The following is a 24,984-nucleotide window of genomic DNA, read 5'->3' on the forward strand; positions in this document are numbered from 1 at the left end:
CCAAAAAGTGATTAAAACCTTCAAAATACTTATTTATTACAATTAAAACCCTACTATTCTTCTACACTACTGATTACGCTATGATATTCCAGCCAGAAAACCAATACAATAGTGGTAAAGCGAGTTATAACTTACAAAGTCACTAGCTAAATTTAAAAAATACACTAACGAAGGCTACTAAGCCTATTTAATCTATTTGTCAAACACAAATTAATACGTTAACTAATCAAAAAATACAACAGATATATGCCCAAAAGGTGATTAAACCCTTCAAAATACTTATTTATTACAATTCTTCTGAACTACTGGTTACGCTACAATATTCCCACCAATAACACCGTTACAATACGGTAGGAGTAGCAAGTTGTAACTTACAAAATCACTAGCTAAATCTAAAAAATAACGAACGCCACTATGCCTATTTAATGTATTTGTAAAACACAAATTAATATGCTAACTAATGAAAAATATGATAAAATTAACACTGAACAATGAAAATTAATAAGGTTAATAATTTAATTGATTAATTGACTATACCAGTAGAGCACAAACTTATTTCGCTCGCGACCCCATTTATTAAGTATTTTACTCATTTTTAGGGAATAAAGCACAATTACAAAATGAGGAGGCACGCTTGCTACACATAAACAAAGCTGCATGCGTGTAGCAACTGAATAAATAACACCGTAAAGGCCGAGATACACTATTAACACCTCACATTTTACTAAAGCACATTTCTAGGGGTTACTACCATAAAACAATTTCTAGTTGCGTTTCTGCTAGTGGAATCTGTTATAAAGTCGATCTAATTGCATTTGCAATTACGACGATAGCTGGAATTGTGTTGGTTTTTACGTTATTATGGTGAAATGTGTTTTCCCTTCACTGATATAAAAAACATAATTACATTTTCAAAATCTTCTCTTCATTCCTATCGTGTTGCGTTCAGTTGGGGTGATTCTGTGTTTGACTGCCATTTCTTGTAAACACAAAGGCGAATCGTGCATAAGCGAATTCGGTTTGTGTTATATAAGATATCGTTCCCCTATTTATAAATCGTGTATGATCGAATTCGCGTAGTGTAAACACGTGTTATACGAGGACTGACTGTATACAGAAACATATGAACCCTTTGTGCTATTATGAGGTAACAGCTTGCTTTGGCTTTCTAGTGGGCACATTGGCCATACAGCATCAACCAACAAACAATTTTAGCATTCAAGTATGGTAAAAGACCCCATTTGCATCATTATTTTTTCACTGGAGAAGTATAACTAAAAAATTCTTTAAGGCTATACTTTCATTTTGGTTTCATTTTCACTCGTTTGTCAACTAACATTAACAAGTATTGTTTCTGAAGATAATTTTTCATCTTATTATGCAATATAGTATTAGAATTGAAGCTTATTTTTTTTCAAGTTTCCACTTTTCAACTGTTCCTTGCAATTTATCCCAAAAAACCTGATTGATCAAGTCCATTCACCAACATGTCCACTACCATGACTTTTTTCACATGTGAGCAAAGGATTAAAATATACATGCAAAATGAAATCACTGCCAGATCTTCTAGATTTGCTGTACTGTTATTCAAGTAAAATAGCTATTATCAAACTTAAGGCTGTCTTTATTAAAGACAAATGCAATTATGTCTCCAAGTCTATTGTAGAAAAAGGAGCACTAAATATACCATGAAACTAATGCAGCAAATTAAATCTACAATCTTAAAACCATATTGTTACAGCCCTAAGTATAGCATTAATTTTTTGCATTAAACAGAATATATTTATTGTTCTTCCTAAGTCTATCAATCAAAAAATATTCTGTACTGTAATATTTTCCTTCCCACTGAATTTGGAGCAAGGAAACTGTTTTAGGAATATTTTGCAAATTCATGCTGCAATACCATGATTTTGTGCCAGTATACAGAGACTGATTCAAGTGCAGAAATAGGTGGAGATAGTAGCTGCCCCCATACTATAATATCCCAACAAATCTTGATTGATTCTGTGCCTTTACTGCAGAGAGTACAGCTATTCTAACCACTAGAACAGTGGTTCCCAAACTGTGCACCACAGCAAATTCACAGGGGCACCACAGAATATTTTAAAATTTCGAGGGAAACACAGCTATACTCTGCATCTGTCAGATACCGCGCAAACTACTACTAGCTCGAGGTCATTCACAGTTTCAACATTGCTTATTAAATTGTTTGGACCTAACTACTTAATAAACAGAACTGTTAGATATTTCATTCCTAGGAGAACCTTGAAAAAATTACTGAGACACTAAGGGCACCATGAACATAGAAAGTTTGGGAATCTCTGCAATAGAACATTAATTACTGTAAAGGGAAGGAAGGGAAGGGATTTTGCTTTCACAAGGGCAACTACGTGGTCTTAAGACAGTTTTTAAATTCCTTTTAGTGAGACCAACTGCAAATTCTAAGTGGAAGGCAATCACAGAAGCTACTAAGCCTTTTATACCAACTAATAGATAACAGTTCAAAGTTTAGACCTAAATCGATAGATGAACTGATGAGACTTCTGACAGAGAAGAAAAATTTGTGGGATAATTATAAACTGGCATGGAACAAGGAGTCCTGCATCAAGTACAAATCAGTTTTCAGTAAGGTCACAAATGGGGTTAGGGAAGCTAAGGCAAATTATGAGGAATCCTTGGCTAAGAATACAAAGAAAACTAGCAAAGAATTTGTTGCATATATTAATACTAGAAAGAAAGGGATGAACAACATTGGCCCACTAGATATGAAAGGCATAACTATTGATGATCCTGTTCAGGATGCTAAAAAACTAAATATTTTGCATCTAAATTCACATGTGGAGTTTTTAGGGATGAGAATACCAGAAGTACAAATTATAACTAGGAGCTAAATGATTTTGTTATAACTGAGAGAAAGTGGAATTTCCGAAGCTAAAAGTAAATATGGCACCTGGGTTTGATTGGATATATCAAGCTACAAAAGAGGTAAGCAAACTCTAGACCATATGACAGCATCCTTGAATTCCGAGACGGTTCCTATGTATTGGAGGTGTGCCAATGTGTCTTCTATTCACAAAGGTGGATCAAAGTACCATTGTGCACAAACTGTTAAGTCAGTTTGTGCACGTTGGCACTAATGACATTAAAACTGGGCAATGTTGAAAAAGTTGTGAGTTAGGGTTAAATGTACAAAAAACATAATAGGAATCCTGTTCTCTCGAAACTTTACTAGACATGTTTGACAGACAACTTGTGTGTCCAACATATTAGGGTTAAATCTGAAAGTGTTTGCAATTCTGTCCAGACACAATAGGAGGGAGTATATGATGAGAGCCTTGTCAATCAGTTTGGCCCTGGAGAAATTGTGCAAGGCTTGTGGGATAGAATTTTTCTCGGCGTGATCTGTGCTTGTTAACAGGAGAGACTGCTTGCTTCTACAGGGATGGGATGCACTTAAGTAGAAAAGGTGCAAGAATATTTGCTGATGCTATTGAGGCAGTGTTAGATGGTCAAAAAACTGCTAGCTTTGGAGGGGGGGATACACAGATGAATAGATTAACAATAGCTGCAGGCAGAGGTGAAAGTGATTTCCAATAGATTGCACCGCTTCTATTGGAACAAGTAAATACATGGGCTGTTATGGTGATTAAGAGTAAGAACAGGTGCATGTATACCAATGTTAGGGGCATAGGAAATAAATTTGAAGTGCTGGTCAAGACATCAAATGTGGACATTGCTGGAATATCACAGACTGCCCTCAGACATATGGAATGCAGAATTTGAATATGGGGAGTACAATGTGTGTATAGAAAGGACAGATAGGATAGGAGGGGTTATGCCCTTAGTTAAAAAGCACAAAATCTAAGGCAGTGCATCCAGTTGACATGGGTGGCCAGTGTCAGTGCAATGTTGAGTCAGTTTGTTTATTTATTTATTCAGTTGAAGATCATAATCTCACCCCTGGACAGCAAAGTGCTAGTGTTACAAGTTAGTAATTACAATGATGATTATAAGATTCAAGAGATAAATATTCAGTATATAACAATAATAAAACAGGAGATTTATGAATTTCTGGTAATAAATAAAATAAAAATAAATGTGTAACAACAAGAGTAAATTAAATTAGCTGTATAAAAATGAACAGAAACAGGCCAATGTGATTAGTAGAAAAAAGTCTGAGATCCATTTCGAATTGAATCATAAAAAGTGACCATTGGCAAATCCCAGGTAAAAAACAGCACATCCCGAATTGGCCTTGTCAATCGCTGATGGACGTGGAGTTTCTGGTTTGCAGGGCTAATCACACCAGTTTCTAGTCTGATTAGAATTCTGCTGAATCAGAATTAAAGCATGGAGAAGGATTCAGCCAGCATTTATTTTCTGTATTTATTTTTAAAGCATCTTTTACTTAGCTCTGTTTCAAGGATGTTGTGAAATCGATGTTATTGGAGGTGAATATATATGAAATGCATGTTAAGAAAGGATGTTAGTGTTGGGACATCCAAAGTGTGTGTAAACAGCTGAATAAGTGTTATAATATTATGTGTAACGATGAGGTGTATCCACAGTTTGATGGCTTGCAAATAGTACTGCCTTGGAGATTGTGAAGGGATTCCTTGTGGCCCAGTTCAACACTCACAGGTACAGTATTCTAATCCAAGATGACATTTCAGATGGGGCAGATGACGAAATCACTGATGTGTACATAATGACTGAGATGATACATTTCTGGACATACTGGATGATTAGACTTGCATTACAAAAACCGGTAAGCTCTTGCCAAATTGCCTACATGGCAGAGAAGTACAGGTAGGTCCCATTTTACGACTTTTCACATTAACGACTGTTTCAAAATATTACCTAAAAAAATTGAAAATAACAAAAAAAAAAATCAACTCAGTAGCATGTTGCAGCAACACCTGCAAGTCCCAAACACGCACTAGGCATTTCTTTTGTTTTTCGTGGTGCATTGTGGGTGGAATGATAGCTATGCCAAGAGTTATTATTAATAGCCATAGAAAGGGGCAAGGAAGCCTGAGGCTTATACTGCACCAGGAAAAAAAAATAAAAAATTCCCAAGTTACCTGAGAGAGAGAGAGAGGGGGGGGGGGTCAAAAGTAGAAGGGAATCACCAAGAAAGAGAAGAATGATGATATCCAGCTCAGGACCCTGGGTGTGCCAAGCCCATACTCACCAGATGTGAGCTCCCAGGGTTCTTTGTTTACTTTCAGTGTATGTGTGCCATGTTCGTTTCATTATGAATTTTCCCTTCAATTGTTAACGGGTTACATGGTGTTATTTCTCATTAATAATAATTTTTGTGTAACCATGAGCTCTAAGCGTTGGGAAGTTTCTGTGCTGGGGGGGCCAACAAGAGTGTAAAACACTAACAATTAAGGAGAAACTGAATGTGATTGTCACATGGAGTCTGGTGAGCATCGGTCGGATTTGTGTAAGGCGTTGAGTTTAGAACCTTCTACTGTATCAACGATTATGAACAATGTTGATAAAAAAAAAAAAAACACGCACACACAGGGATAACAAGTGTGTCATCCTCCAGAACAACTTATTCATGCAGTGAGACAATGGAAAAAAATGGAGAAATTGTTAGTGGTGTGGGTTGATGATATGAACCAAAATATCATTCCTATTACACAGGTGGTAATTCTGGACAAGGCAAAATCGTTATTTGACGAAATATGTGGGTGCTTCAGTGGGCAGGAGCAGCAGTGCGTAGCACACGCTTCTTGATTAGACCGGGGTTCGAGCCCGTGACCACCAAATACGGAGGATGCTTGAAAAGTCAGGGCATATTCCCGGATATTCCCGGAGCAATATGGCCTTAGTTGCTAATGCTCCTAAAAACCAAAATAACAACAGTAACGAAATATGTGACGAGTCTGGTAGCACTGAAACATTTACAGCCAGCAAAGGGTGGTTTCATCAGTTTAAAAACTCGTAAAATTCACAATGTGAAAGTGTCTGGTGAGGCTGCTAGTGCTGACGTTGCGGTGGTATCCTTCCGAGTTTAAACGCTTAATAGACGAAGGCAACTACCACCCTGATTTAGTTTTTCATGTGGATGAAATGGGTAGTGGAATCATCACTTGAGTAAATACGTACTCAAGTGATGACTCCACAGGACCAAAGTAAAATTTTAATGTATATATAAAACATTATACGCGACTATTAATTGCAGAAACCATTGAAATTAAATTACACGAGAATTCTGTTAATGTTCGGCGGCCATATTTGATCTCCGATGCGTGGACCTTTACGCGCATGCGCGAAGACACATAATCACTATTTAAGTTGCAGGTTTAGCCTGATTCGGTGATTTTCATTCCTGTGATCACGACAGTCGGTCGAAAAGCATTGTCAGCTTCAGGAAGGAAGATCGTTTTGAATATTTTCGTTATTCTTTTAATTGCGTTAATTTTAATTTTAATCGTTTTGAATTGATTTTGAATTGTGTTAAATTGATTATTTAATTATTTATATTTTACTTTAATTATTTATATTTTACTTTAATGGACCGGTAAGTTGTCGATTTTTTCGTTTTTTCCGTTTTAATTTCTGGAGGGTATCATACGGAAGTGTTCCACGTTACTATATTGAGGTAAACTCCTCTTATTAATTTACTAATAAAACATGTACATTAAATGTTTAAAATATTTAATTATTTATGAAGAACAGAAATATTAGTGCATACTTGGAAAAATTTTGGAACCTATCTCATTCAATTACATTATAATTTGGTCTTGTTTTACGACTTTTCATTTTATGACCCTGTTTTGCTGGAACCTAACCATGTCGTAAAACGGGTCCTACCTGTACTTGTTGGAGTCCATGAAGTAAGGGAGGAAAATAAGGTTTTGGTCCCATGTTAGTGTGACAAGCACTGGGAAAACAAGGATCACAGGAGGCATTGATTGGAGCGTGTTGGGAATGTTGGGAGGTGTTTTACCAAGGTCATTAATACATGAGTTGGAAGAAAAATGGGATGCTAGCAGGTCAGCTTTATCCTTGGTTGAAGTGACAACAGAACCATCTGGTTTTGACAGAGGTGAGAGCAGAGATGGACAAAAGTTGCGGCCAGTAGCCTTGGCAAGAGACCAGAATGCTCGGCTATATTAGGGCAAGAAGAAAGTTTTCTACTCTTACCCTGTTCAAAATCTAGTTTGGACTGATTAATAACTGCTTTACAATTGTTGCGAGCTTTGGTGTAGGCAGAAAATGAAACTGAAGAATTGGAAACAAGCCAGTTATGATATACAACGTTCTTCTCTTGAACAGCCTTAGCACATTTATTGGAAAACCACGGTTTAGAAAAAGGACAAGATTTTAAAGTGGAGTGGGGAATAAAGGATTCCATTCCTACAAGAATAATTTCACCGACACGATCTGAGCAACCACTGATATCAGAAGTTTTGAAACTAATCCGACCAAGGAAAAGAAAAAGAAATCTCGCAGGTCATCCCATTTTGCATTCTTGTAATGCCAAAAAATACAAGGTTGGGAATAGCCATGAGATAAAGGCTCCATTGGAGAAGAGACGATCACCAAGTTGTGATCTGAGAACCACCTGAAGGACCACTCACTTCGACCGTACGCTTAGAATGGTTGATTGTGAGAAAAAGATCAAGCATGTTGGCTGTATGGTTAGGATTGTCAATGAAATGATTGTTCATTTACCTTGTAGGTAAATGAACAATCTGTGCAAGGTCATTAGTAGTTGCAAAAGCCTCGGCATCTCGGCCAACTGGGTTGGTGTGACTAGAAAACGGAAGCCAGCTGGAGTTGTGAACATTAAAATCACCAGGGAAAATTAGGAAAGTTGGACTGGGGAAAGTCAAGTTGCAAAGAAAGGAAGTCAAAGAGCTCCAAGTGATTAGTGGAGTTGGGAGAACGGTAGAGACAACAGATGAATTTGACACAATGAGGTAGAGAGATTTTAAGCCAGAGAAGATTGAAAAGAGAAGATTCCAAATTACCAAGTCTATGACAGGGAATATCGGAATGGACATATGCACAAGTACCACCTTTGAGGCGAAAGGAATCATACAGCGAATAATTTGAGCAACTGAGATGAGCAATAGTTGAATCAACCGATAACTGAGATTCCGTCAGAAAACGTACATCGGGTTTGGGAGACTGCCAGTGGAAATGGACGACATTGAGATTAGAATTGAGACCATGTATATTTGTGAAATGAACTAGGAAGTGTTTGGGAGGTTTAAATCTTTTCGCAGATAAGCTTACTCTATTAGTTTGACAATTCATGGTGTATTCAATAGTAAGAAAAAGTGGGGGGGACATGCTGTATGAAGTAATGCAATTTTTGGATATGGCATACGCATGATAAGAGTATAACCCAGATCCTTGACATAATGTGGCCTCAACAACCTACTCGGACTCCCTCCAGTCACTATCTGGCAGAGTAGAAGTAGCAAGATTGTACACTAGCTGATCTGGAAGCCTCCTAAAGAGTTACCAATAGGTTCGGTCTGGTGTACTACCGGCTGGCCTGCAAACACCGTTTTAGAGCTGTACCCTTGAGATGTAAGGAAGATTGGATCTTGGCATGATGTTCATTATAACCTCAAAAGTCATCAGTCACACTGCATGATGGAAGAGGTGAGGAAGGGTTGACTGGAACTTAGCTCTGGAGACTAAACATGGTTTCCACCACTTCAAGCCTCCAATAAGCAAAGTGGTGGTATTGCACCGGTTGATGAGTCATCTACCACCTAGTATTGCCTGGTAACACAGAAGGGCGGCATTCCTCCATGTGGTGTGTGCGCCACACCTCGTCCCCTGCTTACATTGGTTTACACCTTGGTGGTCACCCGCAGTGTGCTTGTGAGGTTACTACGATGTGATCACAAAGGAATTGGATGTAAAAAAATAATTTTGATATTGAAAAAAATAATTTTGATAATACTTCGACTTCGGGAAAGCTTTTGATACTGTTGCATATGGAAGACTGCTGTACAAATTGGAGCAGTTGCTGGTATGGATAAAGGGAAAGGTTGAGTAGGAGAAGACAGAGTGATAATCAATGGACACTGCTCTTTTTGGACTAATGTTATTAGTGGAGTCTCCCAGGGTACTGTGTTGGGCCCATTGTTGTTTTCTAGATTTATTAATGATATTGATGAAGGTATATTAGGCTTAATGTCCAAGTTTGCCGACGATATGAAGGTTAGCAGGGTTGTTAATGACTGTAATGACAGTATACCACTGCAATAGGGTCTAGAAAACCCGACCGGTGGTTTGTGAACCCCTGGGGGTTCACAAAAGTGTTTGGTCGGAGTTCCCACTAAAATTCTGTAATGGTGTCTGCTTAAGTTTACATTGTTCGAAGCTAAACATTTGCCCATTTTTGAAACTACAAAATATATATTTAGTTGTGGTTTGGGTCATGTGTCCTTAAATAGTGAACATATGCAACAGGATGTAAATGGTGCGGGGGGGAACATGCCGATGTATTGCACAGTTCAGTTTCGCACATCAGTTATCACACAACTCTCATATTGTGGAAATAACCGCAACTGTGATGGCATGTTGCATTACCAGGGTACTTGCCACACTCACTGATGATGATGAAGCCAAATAGCTTCGAAACAATTGTCTGGGTGGTGGTATCCACTGAAAATAAATAACAGCAGTCTTCTCTACTAGAGAATTTATTTGAAGTGCAATACCAGCTATCTCATTGTGAAGGCAACCACAATGAGTTACAATTAAAACGAGGCCTTTTACACTACATACGTAGTTCAAATTTATGGGCAAACTATGGTGTATCTACACCGATATTATATAGTTAATAAATATATACCTATATATAGATATATACTCGTATATATCTAATATTAAAAAATATATGTTATACGATAGTTATTACAATAATATAATTATAAAAATTACATTTAATAATACAACATATATATACAGTATATAATAATTTTATTCTTTATATAGAGGTACTAGGTAAACATCAATTATAGATCACCACCAAATTAAAAAGATATTGTAATGAGATAAATATAATGCGATAAATATCTCATAATGAGATATTTATCTCATTATATTTATCTCATTACCTTTTTATAATGAGATAAATATATAAATAAGTTTAAGTAACTTAAATCCAAATTACGTGGCACCCCTGGAATGTTGCGGCACTCTAAGGTGCCGTGGCATCCCTGTTGAAAACTACTGGCTTAGTGATTCGCTATAAAATTATGTTGAAAGGTGTTCACGAGTCAAAAAAAGGCTGGAACTGCTGCCCTAGAGTAACTTACCAACTGTGCAGTACTACACTTAGGGTAGTGAATGAAAAACATTCATTACAGGTCTGGAGGCCTCGTTTTAGGAAGGATATAGAGCTGCTGGAATAAATACAGAGAAGGGCAATGAGATTAGTCAGGGGAAAAAAAGGGTTGCTCTTACCAAGAAAGTTTTGCAAATTGCAGTGTCTGGAGACTAGGCACTTGCAAGGTGATCTGATTGAGGTGTATAAAGCTGTGAATTATTTGATCAAGCTCAATGCTGATGGGATTTTCCTCTTGCTTAGATTACTCACTTGAGGGGACATAAATTCAAATTGAGGAAAGACAGTTGTAGAATAGATGTGCAGAAATTTGCCTGTAGCCAGTGGGTAGTTGATGCTGGAACAAACTTCCTTCTTTTGTTGTGGAAGCTGATAGCTTAAATAAATTCAAGGAAGAACTGGACAAACTTTCGGAGTGAATGGATGAGCGAATTGGGAATTTTTTTTTTTTTTTTTTATGTTTAAAAACGTTTGCCAGCACCTACTAAATTTTGGTCTGACAGTTAGTGTTTTACCATTGGCAAAAATGTGAGACACAAATGATGCTGTTGTTGTGGGGGTTTGATGGCACATGAGCTGCTTTGGTTATAATGCACCTACAAATGATGCTAAATGACACTAATGTTCATTCGGTAGACTAAGTAGCAAGCGTGAGTATAAAACATTACATCATTCTGAATTTCAGTCCGATTTTTAAATGGTTCAATGCAGGAGAAAGGAGTAAAATTAATAAAATTTTGTTAAGTTTCTCCTTTATGATTGTGATAAATTTCAAATGGTTAGCTTTTCCAGAAAGTGGAGAAAGTTGTACAGTAGGATTAGTGTTTCATTAAATTTTTTTCATCATCAAGCCAGGGGGGAAAACCTCAGTTTTGGGAATTCGGGATGGGCATCATTACGGAGAGCTTTTTTCTAATGTAGCATTCCATCACAATATTTAATGATTCAGATAGTGAAACTGGGTCTGGTCCCTAGAAAAAAGAAATTAGGCATCCACATTCTGTGACTGTTTTTACATGCAATGTAATTACATCTAAAAACCATCACATAATGTAGATAATTTGGAGATGGACAGCCTTTTTGAAGCCACGTAATGTGAGCCAACTAGTGATAAGCTGACAGAAGGTTACCACGACATACTGGGGGATAGGTGATGCAGCTTGAATATAAATACATTTTGGAATGTCTTGGAATTTTTAATTAGTTATTACCCAAGATTTTGGAGACATTTCTAGTGCCATGGATATAAGAATTGAGATTGTAGCTTATTTATCCAATTCATTACAATGCCCAGATATACACAGACTGCTCTAAAACAGATAATACAGTATTTTACAGTGATAGGAAGGTACCACAGTATTCCTTCCTATCACTGTAAAAACTCCCAGTTGAATGCATCAGCCATATCATTATTCCACATTACATTGACAAATTACCTTTTCTCAACTGCTTTCTATGTACTGACACTAAGTGTAATAAAACTCTTCAACAAAAGCTCTTACTCATGATTTTGCATCAGATTTAAACCCAGTCAACACAACTTAAAAATAAAAACAGAGTTATTCCTGGATGTATTGATATTCTAGCTATCAGAATATGCTGAGTCTGGAAAGAAACTCAAAACTTGAATTCTTGGTTGCACCAGATTTCCTATTTTGATTATAGAACTGTCATAAAAACAGGCATGCAAAATATCAGAGGCCCATAAATTTGGCAAAATTAAAATACCGTTTCAAAATGAACAGACACAAGGATGTTATTCTCCCAAGAATGTGCTTTGGATATGCCCACATAATGCATGCACACCTAGTCACAAAAGATTATCATCAACAATTTTACTAACTCTCAACTTCCAGTCAAACACTTAGACTGTCCTTTACATCACATGTGGTGAACAGCATTCTGATTCCTTACAGTTACAGGGTCCTCTATCCTTAGCACACCTCATAGGAAACCGTTCAAACAATGGCGATCTTTTTACTTTTCTCAGATTATGTGGTCTCTATAATTGTACATAGTCATAGAGAATATAATTAAAAATAAATCATATCACTGCTATACAAGTTGTTAGATGGGGTATGGAAATTATCATTCTAGCTCTCTATTAGATTGTATACCCGAGGTAACTTTTATATACAGGATTGCATTTCCTTAGATATAAGTTTTAAAGAATTTCAAAATGTAGCTGCTTTAACAAAAAAAAAAATCTATAGGGATACTAAAAACCTAAAACTGATATGTTTATTAGTTGCAATTTCTCTAGAACAGTGACCTCCAAAGTTGGGTGTGTGCACCCCTAGGGGTACACGAGATGATCCATGGGATGCACGAGATAATCTGCAATAAATCAATATTTATTAATTATGAAAACCTTAGTTTTTCGAAACATAATTGAAAATAAAAATTATAAATAAATGTTTTTTGAATACTTCAATACGTGGCTTTTTTTGATCATGCTGTCAGTTTCGCCCATGTCCAAAACAAAGCAGCCACGTGCTCGCTTCCGGCTCGGAATATATCTAACTTACTGAACAAATGTAGATCAAACAAATAATTTTATAAATGTGATTTTAGATATAATGCCTTCCATGTAAATGATTTATAAATAAAAAAAAATATATATATATATATATATTAAACTTATATATTATTCTGGGGTGCAAGCTAGTCCGGTTAAGTAAAATAAAGGTAGCGACCACAAACATTTGGAGGCCACCGCTCTAGAACATGACCAGCTTAATCTCATGATTTAAATCCCTCCACTTTCTATCCCATCACATGCTTTCGATAAAGTGCCTAACTTGGTAATGCTAATATTCTCTGGCAGACCTAAAGGCAAGCATAACATGCCATATGAAGCATCTCACGTGATTCAGACTTACTGTAAACAAACTTTTTTGGTTTCAACATCAGGCAACACAGAAGCCTATGGTAAATATAAGCTAGTCTATAATCAAGTCACAAAGGAGATTAAGCAGCTTCTTATTACTGTTCCATATGATGGAACAGTAATCACTCAATCTGAACATGCAATATTAAGACTGTACACTTCATTTGAATACCTGTTACTTTACTTGAATACCTGTTTTTTTTTTGTTTTTTTTTTTGTTAACATGTTTAGTATTTGTGAATTTGAATTGTGACTCTTTATAGTGCTTTAACTATTTCCTAGCATTAATTGTTGCAGGTTATCTATAATATTTTTGTCAGTTTTTTTTATTTTGCTTTTGTTATTCAAATTGCCAACTCAAGATATCAATAGCACCAACTTTATTTCATATAAACTATGTGAATAAATATCTCCTATGAACACTATTTACAGTATATTATATACAACTTAGATTTTCTGCATGCATTATTTTTTTTTTTATTATTTATTTATTTATTTTTTTTGAGAATAGCATTGCATCTTATCTGGAAAAAACATTCACATTAATGAAACTGCTTGTCACAGTTCAAATACCATAGACATCACCAGGTCTTTTGGTCTAAGTCAATAACACTTGCTTCGATCATTCATTAACATAAATACACATAGAAATAAGTAATGCATATTTACCCTTTTTATGGCCACACCACTAATTTCCTTAAGCTACATTAAAGATTGGGAAATGTTGGTAATTAATACTGAATATCCACTATTAGTGACTTTAAAACATTTAAAAGGCAGTATATCATAGGCAGGTAGGGTAGTTAAAGCTGAAATAATTAAAAAAGATAAATGTAATTTGGTTAATTACATAATATATGTAATTATCATATGCAATTTAGATAATTATGATTCATGTTTTTAACTGAATCTGCTATGCAATACATGGTTCAGGTGAAGTTTAATAAAAGAGTGACATTTTATTTTCCAAATTGGTTTTTTAATTAAAATGAATTCTTTGAAATGGTTAGACATTTGAATACCAACTTCCATCTCTTAGATGCAGTTCTAATTAAAGAAGTTATTGTGTTATAAATAACTTTCTTCTGAAAACCAGTTAGGATAGTAAACTGATTTTACAAGATGTTAAGAAGTAACAAGAGCATGGTAATTTTGATTTAAGAAAAATTACTTTTCTTCCAACCAGCAACTAATCTATTTAATTAAGCAAATCCCTTTTAAGTACAGCTGAAAGTTTCAACAAGTTTGTAGTCCTAGTATGATTTCTGTTTAAATCTAATTTTAGAGAATTATATTATTAGGTCCATAAAAGTTTAGAGCTAAAAATTTTAAAACTGTGGAGGGTATAAAACTGTCATACAAATAGACAAATGAATCACTCTACAATAACAAGTTGAAGTTTGTACATAAAAGTAACCCACTGATGAAGGGACAACACCTGAAATTATGTCTGTCTGAGTAACGGCATTCACCAAAAATAATTAGCAATGGACTTTTAAATGTGAGATGCAAACTTTGAGTTATTGTTATAGTCATGCACAGAATGATGAAGTTGCACTATTTGTACGATATTATATTAAATTATTTAATTATTAGTGGGATCTAAATTAAATTGTAGATATTCAAAAATTAACTATTATGTAATAGTATTAATTTGTTAAATGTGTAAGTTTTGTATGTGTACACACACAAAAAACCTTCTGGACAACCAAAGCAGTTATACCCCCCCCCCCCACATTTTAATTAATACAAAATGTATCATTCACTTGACAACAGTCTTCACATTTGTGGAACTGTGTGTATGAAGTAGCAATTAGCAGCATAGTGGAAATATGACACTCACTGTTTGAAAATAAAGTACAGTAAAAATATATTTATACAGTAGAACCTCAAAAATCCAGAACTTTTTGAATATTTCTACCATTGTAGCCAACTATATAAGCACATAGGGTGGCTGGGCTTAAAAAAAAAAAAAAAAAAAAAAATGCAGGTTTATGAATTATGTTCCATTAATTTCTTTCTGTTAATATTTCCTACACTATATTTCATTATTACTATGTATTTACAATGTATAAAATCATTCATTTTGCAAGACATTCGATATACTATCTCATAGTATAGTACTTAGTACAGTAGTATATATTTAATCCTTAAATCAATTTTATTGGTGAAATCAGATTGTACTATTGATACCCATATTGGACAACTGCAACACTCACACCAGAGATGGCATTTAAACTTGCTATCTGATTTCTTATGCAAGCATGTTACTCACTGGACCAATCTGGCAGTAGATTAACATTTTGCCTGAATGCTGGCAACTCGTTCTGTGGAGATTATAGGGATCGAGTCTACTATTATCTAATAAAAATGACTTACCCTTGCATACTTAGGCTCTCTGCATAACCAGAATTTTTAAAAATATGGGACATGCTGGGTTCTAAGTATGCTGGATTTATGAGCTTCTACTGTATATAATTATTGAAAGAATAACATTTTACAGAATTGGGAAGTATAAGTTTAATTCAGAATACAAAAAGTAGGATATACTGGAGGACCCAAATATTTTGGTCCCTTTTTAGTAGAGATAACAGGTAGGATAAAATGCAGCACACACCAAGTTTTATATTTTTCTCTACAATGTGTTCACCTGCATATTTTGTTATCCCAAATGTAAGTAAATTTCAATTTCTTTTAATTATGTTGATCTCCCACATCCACTAAAAAATATCTGCAAAGAAGGGCTGAAACATGTGTTCTGTTTGTGTGTGGTTTTTTTTTACTCTGAATTAAACCTTTGAAATATACCTACCAATACAGTAAAATATTATTCTTTTCAACTGCAGCATTAAAACTGTGCCTTTCAGCAGCCATACTACATGCATAAATATATTATCTCATTAACTGGATATAATTATTGCTATTTAAATGAAGTAATAATAAATTACAACAAAGTAGTAACAAATTTACTGTATTTATTATTAAGCTTATTGAAAATAGAATAAAAATTAGAATAATAGAATATTATTCTAATTCTTAAAAATAGAATAAAATTAATTTGTATGATTTTTATGTATCTTAATGTTTTTGTTACAAATTAGAAATCTTTTGTGAAACTGATTTCTAGGAATAAAGAAGTTTTTAACTAAAGTAATTGCAAGACTTTAAACCGTGCCTTCTTTTCTTGATCATTCCACTGAAGAAAAATTTTAATTAAAGTTTATGATTGCAGGATTAGTCAGGATAAAATTACAAAAAAACAGTTGCATTATCATTAAATAAACTGTTTTTGAAGTGTACATTAGTTGTGCTTTTATATTATACAGTAAACTTTCATCATAGTGTTTTCAAGGCTCCAGCTCCAAAGGGCACCACAAGCAAAAAAACATAGGCAGTATCCCTCACCCCTCTCTTTTCATATGTTTGTTTTTTTTCACAATATTTTGATATATAACATTGATTTTTTAACCTTTTTTTTTTTTACAGTGCCCACCATTGTTGTTTAGTGGCAATAAATCTACAGCAGTCACCTGTAGGATATATGCATATGTCCCTATTTGCAGGTGGTTCCCCCCATCATCTCCAACAAATATTGTGGCAATCTCCACTTTGGATGTAGGTGCATTATATTGTCTCTTAACCATCTCGTCCAATTGTTGCATTACTTCGGCCATACACCCTTGGTTTGATTGTTTTTCAAGCCGTTTTTTTTTTGTTGCTTCAACAGAATTGAAAATATAAAGTTGTCCATATCCTGCCTTTTTTGCTCATTTGGATATAGCGTTGAGACCAAATGGTAAATCAAAAAACATTAGTACAAAAATGAATAAAGAATGCCCAGTATGGTGAACCACATGAACGCTGGCAACAATTAGCAGTTGGAAAATTTGGACAGCCTAACCTAAGCATTTTTTATATATAGATACTTGTCATTAATGAAATTTATTGATGCCATGCTGAACATACAGACAAAAGATCTGATTACTGTATCAGCAAGAAAAGCAGATGAACAGTGTTGAATTGGGTTGTAAAGAGTAGCATTACTAACTTCAAATCTTCAAGTTAAATGTGAAATAAACATCATCTAAACTGGAAACAACTTCTGTGAAGTAAACAAACAAACTGCACCACAAACAATTTCTAGACTTTAATATCTACAATCCATTTCTAAAAATGAAAATTCAAGAGAAAGGAGGGTTGAAACTGTATTTATTCATTCTTGGAACCTTAAAAAATGTGATATAAGCAGGAAACTGTTAAATGGGCATCCTATACATACATTAAAAAATGCTTATAGCTTTATAAGATTCACCATGGGCATGAAGGAAAGTACTACAAGCAGAAGTTTACTGTATATCTTTAACCCACACATGGTACTAAGCACTATAGGTTGTAATATCTGTTGTGGGTTTATTAATACGTAAATATGCAGGTGCACATTTATTGTAATGTAATCATTTATTTTAATTTGAAAAAGCATTATAGCTCAACAATTCGCTGTTCCCAAAGTGAATATTTAAAATATGAAATTAAAAGGCATATTTATCAATTAACATATGTATAATTCAACCACGTTGAGAATACTTTCACTGTGTTGATAAAAGAATATTTATTGTTATGAAAGTGTTGATATTTAAATTTATAATTACAATAACTGGACGGTATTTAGAATATTTGTTATTAGAGAAAAGAACACACAAATTATTGTGTTCTTTGCAAATACACAAATTAACAATTATTGTAAATGTGAGTGTAACCCTTAAATAACAAAACCTTATATTTGTGGGCTGAGTTACACCAGTAGAAGTATAATAAGCTGTCCCCCCCCCCACCTCAAATGCACACATTTTATACTAACAAAGTAAAATATTATTACGGTCAAGGATTGACTCTGAAGATGAAATATGCAGTACAACTCTGCCCTATGTTTGTTAAATATATGCTAATATATCAATGATATAATGGCTTGTAACTCATAAATTGGCATGTTATTTTCATTAATTATAATGTTATCTTTATTGATTACAAGCAGCAGAAACATGCAAAGAAGAAATCTTACATTCCTATGATGACTTCTAAGGATCATTTTTGACCTATAATAAAAAAGCAAGTGGAATTTAAAGTAGTCCTGTCACAATATCGCTGACTAACTCTTTAAAATATCAGCCTGACATTTTATTACTAACAATGCTGCCTGTGTTGTAATAAAAGGCAAATGACAAAGAACTTCAAAAAAGTGAACAAACACCAGTACGTGTGTGATTTTCATAAAAAAAAAAATTTTTTGTGATTGAAAAATTTCTTAAAATGAGAAAAATAGAAATATAATCTTGAAATAAATTACTAATGTTATCAGTGTTTGTGATTTTTTAAAGTTCATAACTTTTTAGAAGGCATATATATGAGAATTCAATCATAACCCTATGGTTAGAGTGCATGACTAAATGTTTGAATAATTATTGGTTTGAATTTGTGTACACCAAAAATTTGCACTGCATGCCTTCGACAGGTGGGCAAGTTAAAAGAATTGCTGGTATCTTGAATAGCAAGGTTCAAGATGCAAAGACTTGCCTGAAGCAAAGATAAAAACAAACTACAGCTTGCACACACTGCATCACCAACTGCAAAAAAAAAAAAAAAAAAAAAATTTCTGGTCACTAAATTACTACCTCAATTTTAATACAGGTAAAAAATTTAAAAAAAAAATGATATTTTATTTGCTGTAAGAATTTTAAGTGTACTCGAGGATAGCTGAAGGGTGCAGCGGGAGGAACAATATATAGGAAGATTAACAGTATGTAAAAAATAAACATGTTTAAAACACTGTTCTGATTCCTTTCCCCCCCCCCCTCCTCTCCCCACCTTTTCTGCACCAGTGTCCTGATCCTTTAAGACATTAAGAATTTTTAAGATATAAATCCTCAACTTCCAGCTAGACAAAGAAATTTAAGGCACAGTTTAAGTGTTATCTAATTTTTTTTGTTAAAACTTCTTTCAAACCCATTATTCTTGTTCTTAAAGAAACTGAATAACTTTACTAATATTTCTGTACTGATAATGTAATATAAGAACATGATATAATATAAACTAATAACCTAATATAATATAATGTGGTTCAAATAATGATGTAGTGTATTAATACATTATGCGCAAAAAAAATAAGTTCTAAGATTAACCCTTAACTAGTATAGCAGTCTCAAACTGCAAGACATTTAAATTAAATTTTCAGTTTGTACTAATTGTACTTTATTCATGTTTGTGAGTATTTTGTGCCTTTCTACTATCTGTTCTTCAATAGTATTCTTGCAAATTTTTAACCAACTGATATGTTCTATTCATGTGTAATTAATTTTTAAATTCTGCTTCATGATCTAACAGATTGCACCTTACTGTTTGCATATTTTTGAGTATATAATAATGTGTAATTAATTTTACAATTTGCAAATACAGTAATTTTTTTCTTATTACATACATTTATTTTTTTTTTTTAAATAATAAAATTTCAAAATGTTTCATTTTTTCATGTGTCAGTATTAGTACTGGTACAGCATGATGCAACAAAGCAAAGCTTATATAGCATAAAAAAAAAAAATTACACACTTCATTTGCCCCATTCTCTCCAATAATTTTTCCAAATCTTTTTTAAGTTTAGTCCAAGAATACTTTATGTAAAATGAAATGAAAAATAAAATGAAGTTTCTGTATAAGTTATTCATTGGCATTTTATATAGTTGAAAATATATTCCTTTTGTACCAAAACATTTTTTTGTAACAGTTTTTTTACATCTGATGGTTACATCAGATGTAAAAACTATAGCAGTCTGTGGAACTGCATTGTACTAGTTAAGGGTTAAGTTGATGTTTTGAAGTCATTTTATAATAATGGAACTCTAAAATAATGATAGAATGTTTGTACCTAACTAATGCTGATAAACAACTAGTTACCAGTGATAGTTTCTAATGGATAATTAACTAAGAGAGGAAAATTCTAAAAATTTATTTAACCATCATTAATTTTAAATATAGATGGTGGTTATTAAAATGTTTTCCATTCTTAATTCATCTCATCCATAGGGTACATTTAACTATTAAAGTTTTCTCGTGGCAGATTGACTGAAGTCAATTTACTCTGAGATCCAGTAGCTTATTTTGGCTGCAGTACTTCATTTTAAGCACATAATTCTTGCTGTTTCTATATGACAACTTGGAAAAAAGAATCTGAAAATATTACTTTAAATTTAATGATAAAAATTAATACTATATTTTATTATTAAACTATTTAAATAAGAGATCCCTTCCTGCACAATATAATTATTCAGTTTTTGCTGAAATATACTGCTTTTAGATTTTATAATTTAAAAAATCATTTATAGTTATTTATTGATATATTTACATGGGAAGCCAGAAAGCTTCTCATGTAAATACTTAGTGAATAAATTAAATTATTTAAAGCTGGTTTTTGTTTACTAAAAGTGCTCATAAAGTGGCAGATAAAAATAAAACTATTTGTTAATTATTCTTAAATATATATATTTTACATCCTACTAAAAATGTGTTACAGAATCAAAGGAATGTAGACATTTGTGCTTTTTGTGAGAAAAAAAAAAAGCTGGTTTCTGATAAGCTTGCCATAAGGTCCAAAGATATGCACTACCATTTGGCTTTGTTTCAATTCAAAGTAAATGTTGAGAAATATCTGATTCTTTGAAACTAGTAAATTTCAGTATTATAAGACCTAGGCCAAGTTTTTGTGTGTGACTTATTAAAGCAAATAAATGCTGGTAAGGTCAATTTACCCAAATAAAACAAAATTAGCACACTGGGTTAGCAGCAAATCGAAACTACTGCAACTGTTCCATTAACTGAAACCATTATGTAAGTAATTATCAAAAATGAGTTCATTATTAATTTCTTTCTTGCAAGTTATGCAGTGATTTGTCTTTATACAACTCATCTAAGGAGAATAAATAGATATTCAAATACATTACTGATGCCTAATAACTACAACTACAATAACTGCACTTGTAAACACAACATTTAAAACAACATTCAAAGGAGCGTTTAGAGTCCACCATTGCAAAAACTACATACGACGACAAGGTGCACAGTGACACATTAAGCATGTAATTAATACTGGTAATCTGGCACAGTCCTGAAATCAAAGTCCTAGCATTCTGCCTGCAGCTCTTGCTCATACTATCTATCAGTTTAAAATGGGGAAATGAAGTTCATAACACATTATCTTTCAAAATTGGAATGTTTTCTTAAAAAAGGGATGATGATGACGACGATGATGATGGAGCTAGTGTGTCACATTCAAGGTTCGAACTGAAGCCGAAGTGTATATACACACAAACACATGCACACAATGTATTAAGTTAGTATTTATGAAGTGCACATTTTATATACAAGTTGATGCAGGCATGGGTAATTAAAAAAAAAAAATGTAAGTGTACACTCAATAATTTCATGATGATTAGATCCATTATAAATACAGAATTTGGCACTGGCTGAATTTTCAAAAAATTATCAAAGCCAGTGATTCACATAGTTATGTGCAGCAATAATATCACAAATATGGGTGGTGTGTGCTCCCTAAGCAGCACCATGCTGCATGAGATGACCATCTCATAACTGGGAATGTAACCATAAAATGCATTCAGAAGTTTTGTTGATTAGGAATGGTCTAAATGAAGAGAAAAGTGCTTAGGATAAGGACCAGCCTTTCCCTTATGTATTTGTGCCTTCATCTTATTGGTTGTGGATGTGGTTTATAAGATTTCTTTTTATATTTCCGCTTTGATGCTGTAGGTTGCCCCTGTGGTAGATAGACCTGTAGTTTTGATGGATCAATACGAGGTCCTGGTTTCTTCATATCCTCTTTGTCTAGATCTGTGGCAGCATTATTATTTCGCTTCATGAAGTAGAAGCATTTCTGGAGCCGTTCAATCCTGTGCTTCGAGCCTTTAATTGGTTTGCCCTTCTTTGTGAATCCTACATACCAGGCTGGATTGAAAACAGATTGTAGTTCAGTGTAACTGTCAGGGTTTAAGTGTTCCCTGAATATACACAGTCTTTTACGTCCAGCACGCTGAAATTGGAAATGAAAACAGTGAATGTTAATAATAAACAAATGGAAAGAAATTATATTTTAATAAACTACTCAATACTTGTCTACAAAGAATCATATTTAGTTCAGTCTTACGTTCTAAAAAAGATATTTTACTAAAAAGAAAATTTGTAAAAGAATAAGCGAAGTTTACCTTGCTATGATATGTAGAACACTTCCGTATAATACTCTCCAGAAATTAAAACTAAAACAATTTAAAAAAAAATCGAAAATCTTATATTACAGTAAGAAAGAATTAAAAATCAAGTAAAAAATTAATTTAACAAAAAAATTGCAAAACGATTTTCCTTCCTCCTTAATTTTTAATTGTTTCTTACTGTAATGTAAGATTTTTGATTTTTTAAATTGTTTTTGTTTTAATTTCTGGAGAGTATCATATGGAAGTGTTCTACATATCATATTGAGGTAAACTTCTCTTATTTTTTTACAAATATTGATATCAACAGTGGAACGCATTTAGCATTATAGCTCTGGTTCATACTATCAACCTAAAAAGAAAAAAAAAAAAATTTTAAAAAACAAAAAGTTTATTTTTAAACCATGTTTTTATATATCATGATGTCAAAAGTACTGTTAACTATAAAATAGATGTTGGGCTCGTGTCTCAAGATTCTGCACTAAACTCACTATATAAAGACTTGGGTGGCATGCTGATTTAACAGGAAACTTATGTTGACTTTGAAAAGAACATTAACACCACAGAAAAGATAAACTATTGCGTCTTTAACATCATTACAGTACATTACTTGCAGCTTCCATACTTGCCAACTTGTTATCTGGTAATTAGGTGTATCTCCAATAAATTTAGTTTTCTTTCTCAGATTTGAAGGCTTGTTTTTGGTTACCCTCCACCTTTCTTTGCATGTTAAAAAGAATGGAAATGTTTAAAAAGATTGCCTGTGCGGATGTGCCTTTCTGTCGCTCTTGGAACAGAGAAGTTTTTTCTGATTTATTTTCCCTTATTAGTTTAAATTGACATATTAACTTATTTTCTAGAGTAGCTTTATATTCCTATTTACGGTACTTAAGTTTAAAGTAACTTAGAGATTTTGTAGGTATTACTTAGTATCGGAAAGGGTATCAAATCCAAGTGTTTACCGTTCGTAAATAGCCGCCATTGTTACGCGAAAATTAATCAGTAAAATCTATTAATCTTGTCGAACTTCATTGGCAACTAAATTGTACTTTTAACTATACATATAACCACTTAGGTTACGTAACATAAATAATTAGTAAAAATAATTAATACATAACTTGATACGGAAGTTATATAAAGGGATTTTGTAAATAACACTCGTTACTGAAACATAAATATTTCGTAGATAACACTCGTAGATTTCGTAGATAACTCGTTACTGAAACATATCGGCTTCTGTGGCCGTGGTGCGCCTCCCAAGGTTTTTGCACTACTCTGATCCGGGCCCGAGGCGGGATTTGAACCCGCTCCCTTTGGGTTGCGAGGCAGGCACTTTACGAGAAGGGCAACAAGATTGGTGAATGGAACAAAGGGGTGCTCTTATGAAGAAAGGCTTAAGTTTTACAAATTACAGTGTCTGGAGACTAGGCACCGGCGAGGTGGTCTGATAGAGGTGTGTGGGGCCTTGAATGGTTTGAGCATGCTCAATGCTGATGGAATTCTTCCTCTTGCTCGGAATAGTCGCCTGAGATGGCGGGAGTTCAAATTGAGGAAGGACAGATGTAGGATAGACGTGAGGAAATTTGCCTTTAGCCAGCGGGTGGTTGGTTGGTGGAACAGACTTCCATCCCTTGTCGTGGTATTTCGAAAGAACAGAGGGGTGAAGTGGATGTGGTTATTTTTTATTTATTTTTTTTATTTTTTTTGGCTGATGCTGCATAAGCTTGCTTTCTTGCATCAAATGCCTCTACTAATGCTAATGCATATAGCGTTATAACTGTGTTGGGATACAAGTTTAGGATTTAATTTTGTACTGAAATTGAAATTTTCTTGAAAGTAAATCGAAATCATGACTCAAACCAGAGCAGCAAAGCAAAATGCTCAAGCTAATGGGAATGCTGTGGCTCCTGAGGGGGGGCAGTTGCCCTCTGAATCACAGCCTTTTAAGATGTACTATTTGCTTGATGTTTGCGGAGCAGTCGGGTATGGGGCATGATACTGCCATTGGGGGATGTCTTTGTATGTGCGCGATGCAAGGAGTGTAAGGAAATCAGGCGACAACTCAGCGTTGTTATGGGCCTATATGAGAGCTTGAAGGACAGGGCGGATGCCCTCGAAGGAAATAAATTGAGGGGCCCATCAAGCTCTCAGCCGCCCACATCAACGCCAGAGATTGCACTTGGTCATCAGGCAACACAGAGGCAGCCCCCAAGGCAGAATGTGCTGGTCGCACAGGAACTAGTAGTTGTTGGTGACTCTATTGTCAGGGAAGCGGGGAACATGCTTTGCAAAAAGGATAGGTGGAATAGGACCAGGGTATGTTTGCCAGGGGCAAAGGTTGATGACGTTGTAGAGCGGATATCATCTTTTAAGGGCACAAAAGGTGATATAGTTGTACACGTTGGCACTAATGATATTAAGAGTAGGACACCGGCGGAATTACTTAGCAAGTACAGGTCACTGATGAAAAAAAAAGCCGTGAATTAGGGTTG

General features: G+C 34.2%; 2 protein-coding genes across 2 annotated transcripts in view; one reads left to right on the top strand and one right to left on the bottom strand.

The window, feature by feature from the left end:
- The window catches only part of LOC150089668 (uncharacterized), a 316,209-nt gene extending 299,398 nt beyond the window's left edge, over positions 1 to 16,811 (top strand). The window contains exon 10 of the mRNA XM_090368725.1: positions 16,713 to 16,811. Within this exon, the coding sequence (XP_090224851.1) occupies positions 16,713 to 16,732 (20 nt within the window). The 3' untranslated portion in view covers positions 16,733 to 16,811. The remainder of the gene's footprint in view (positions 1 to 16,712) is intronic.
- A 5,040-nt stretch (positions 16,812 to 21,851) lies between these two features.
- LOC150089669 (fibroblast growth factor 18-like) overlaps positions 21,852 to 24,984 on the bottom strand; it is a 186,896-nt gene continuing 183,763 nt past the window's right edge. Inside the window, exon 5 of the mRNA XM_090368727.1 lies at positions 21,852 to 22,317. Coding sequence (XP_090224853.1) covers positions 21,973 to 22,317 — 345 coding nt within the window. The 3' untranslated portion in view covers positions 21,852 to 21,972. The remainder of the gene's footprint in view (positions 22,318 to 24,984) is intronic.

Source organism: Mastigoproctus giganteus, chromosome 2 (assembly GCF_048544385.1).
Source record: "Mastigoproctus giganteus isolate SK-2022 chromosome 2, ASM4854438v1, whole genome shotgun sequence".
Taxonomy (NCBI): Eukaryota; Metazoa; Arthropoda; class Arachnida; order Uropygi; family Thelyphonidae; genus Mastigoproctus; species Mastigoproctus giganteus.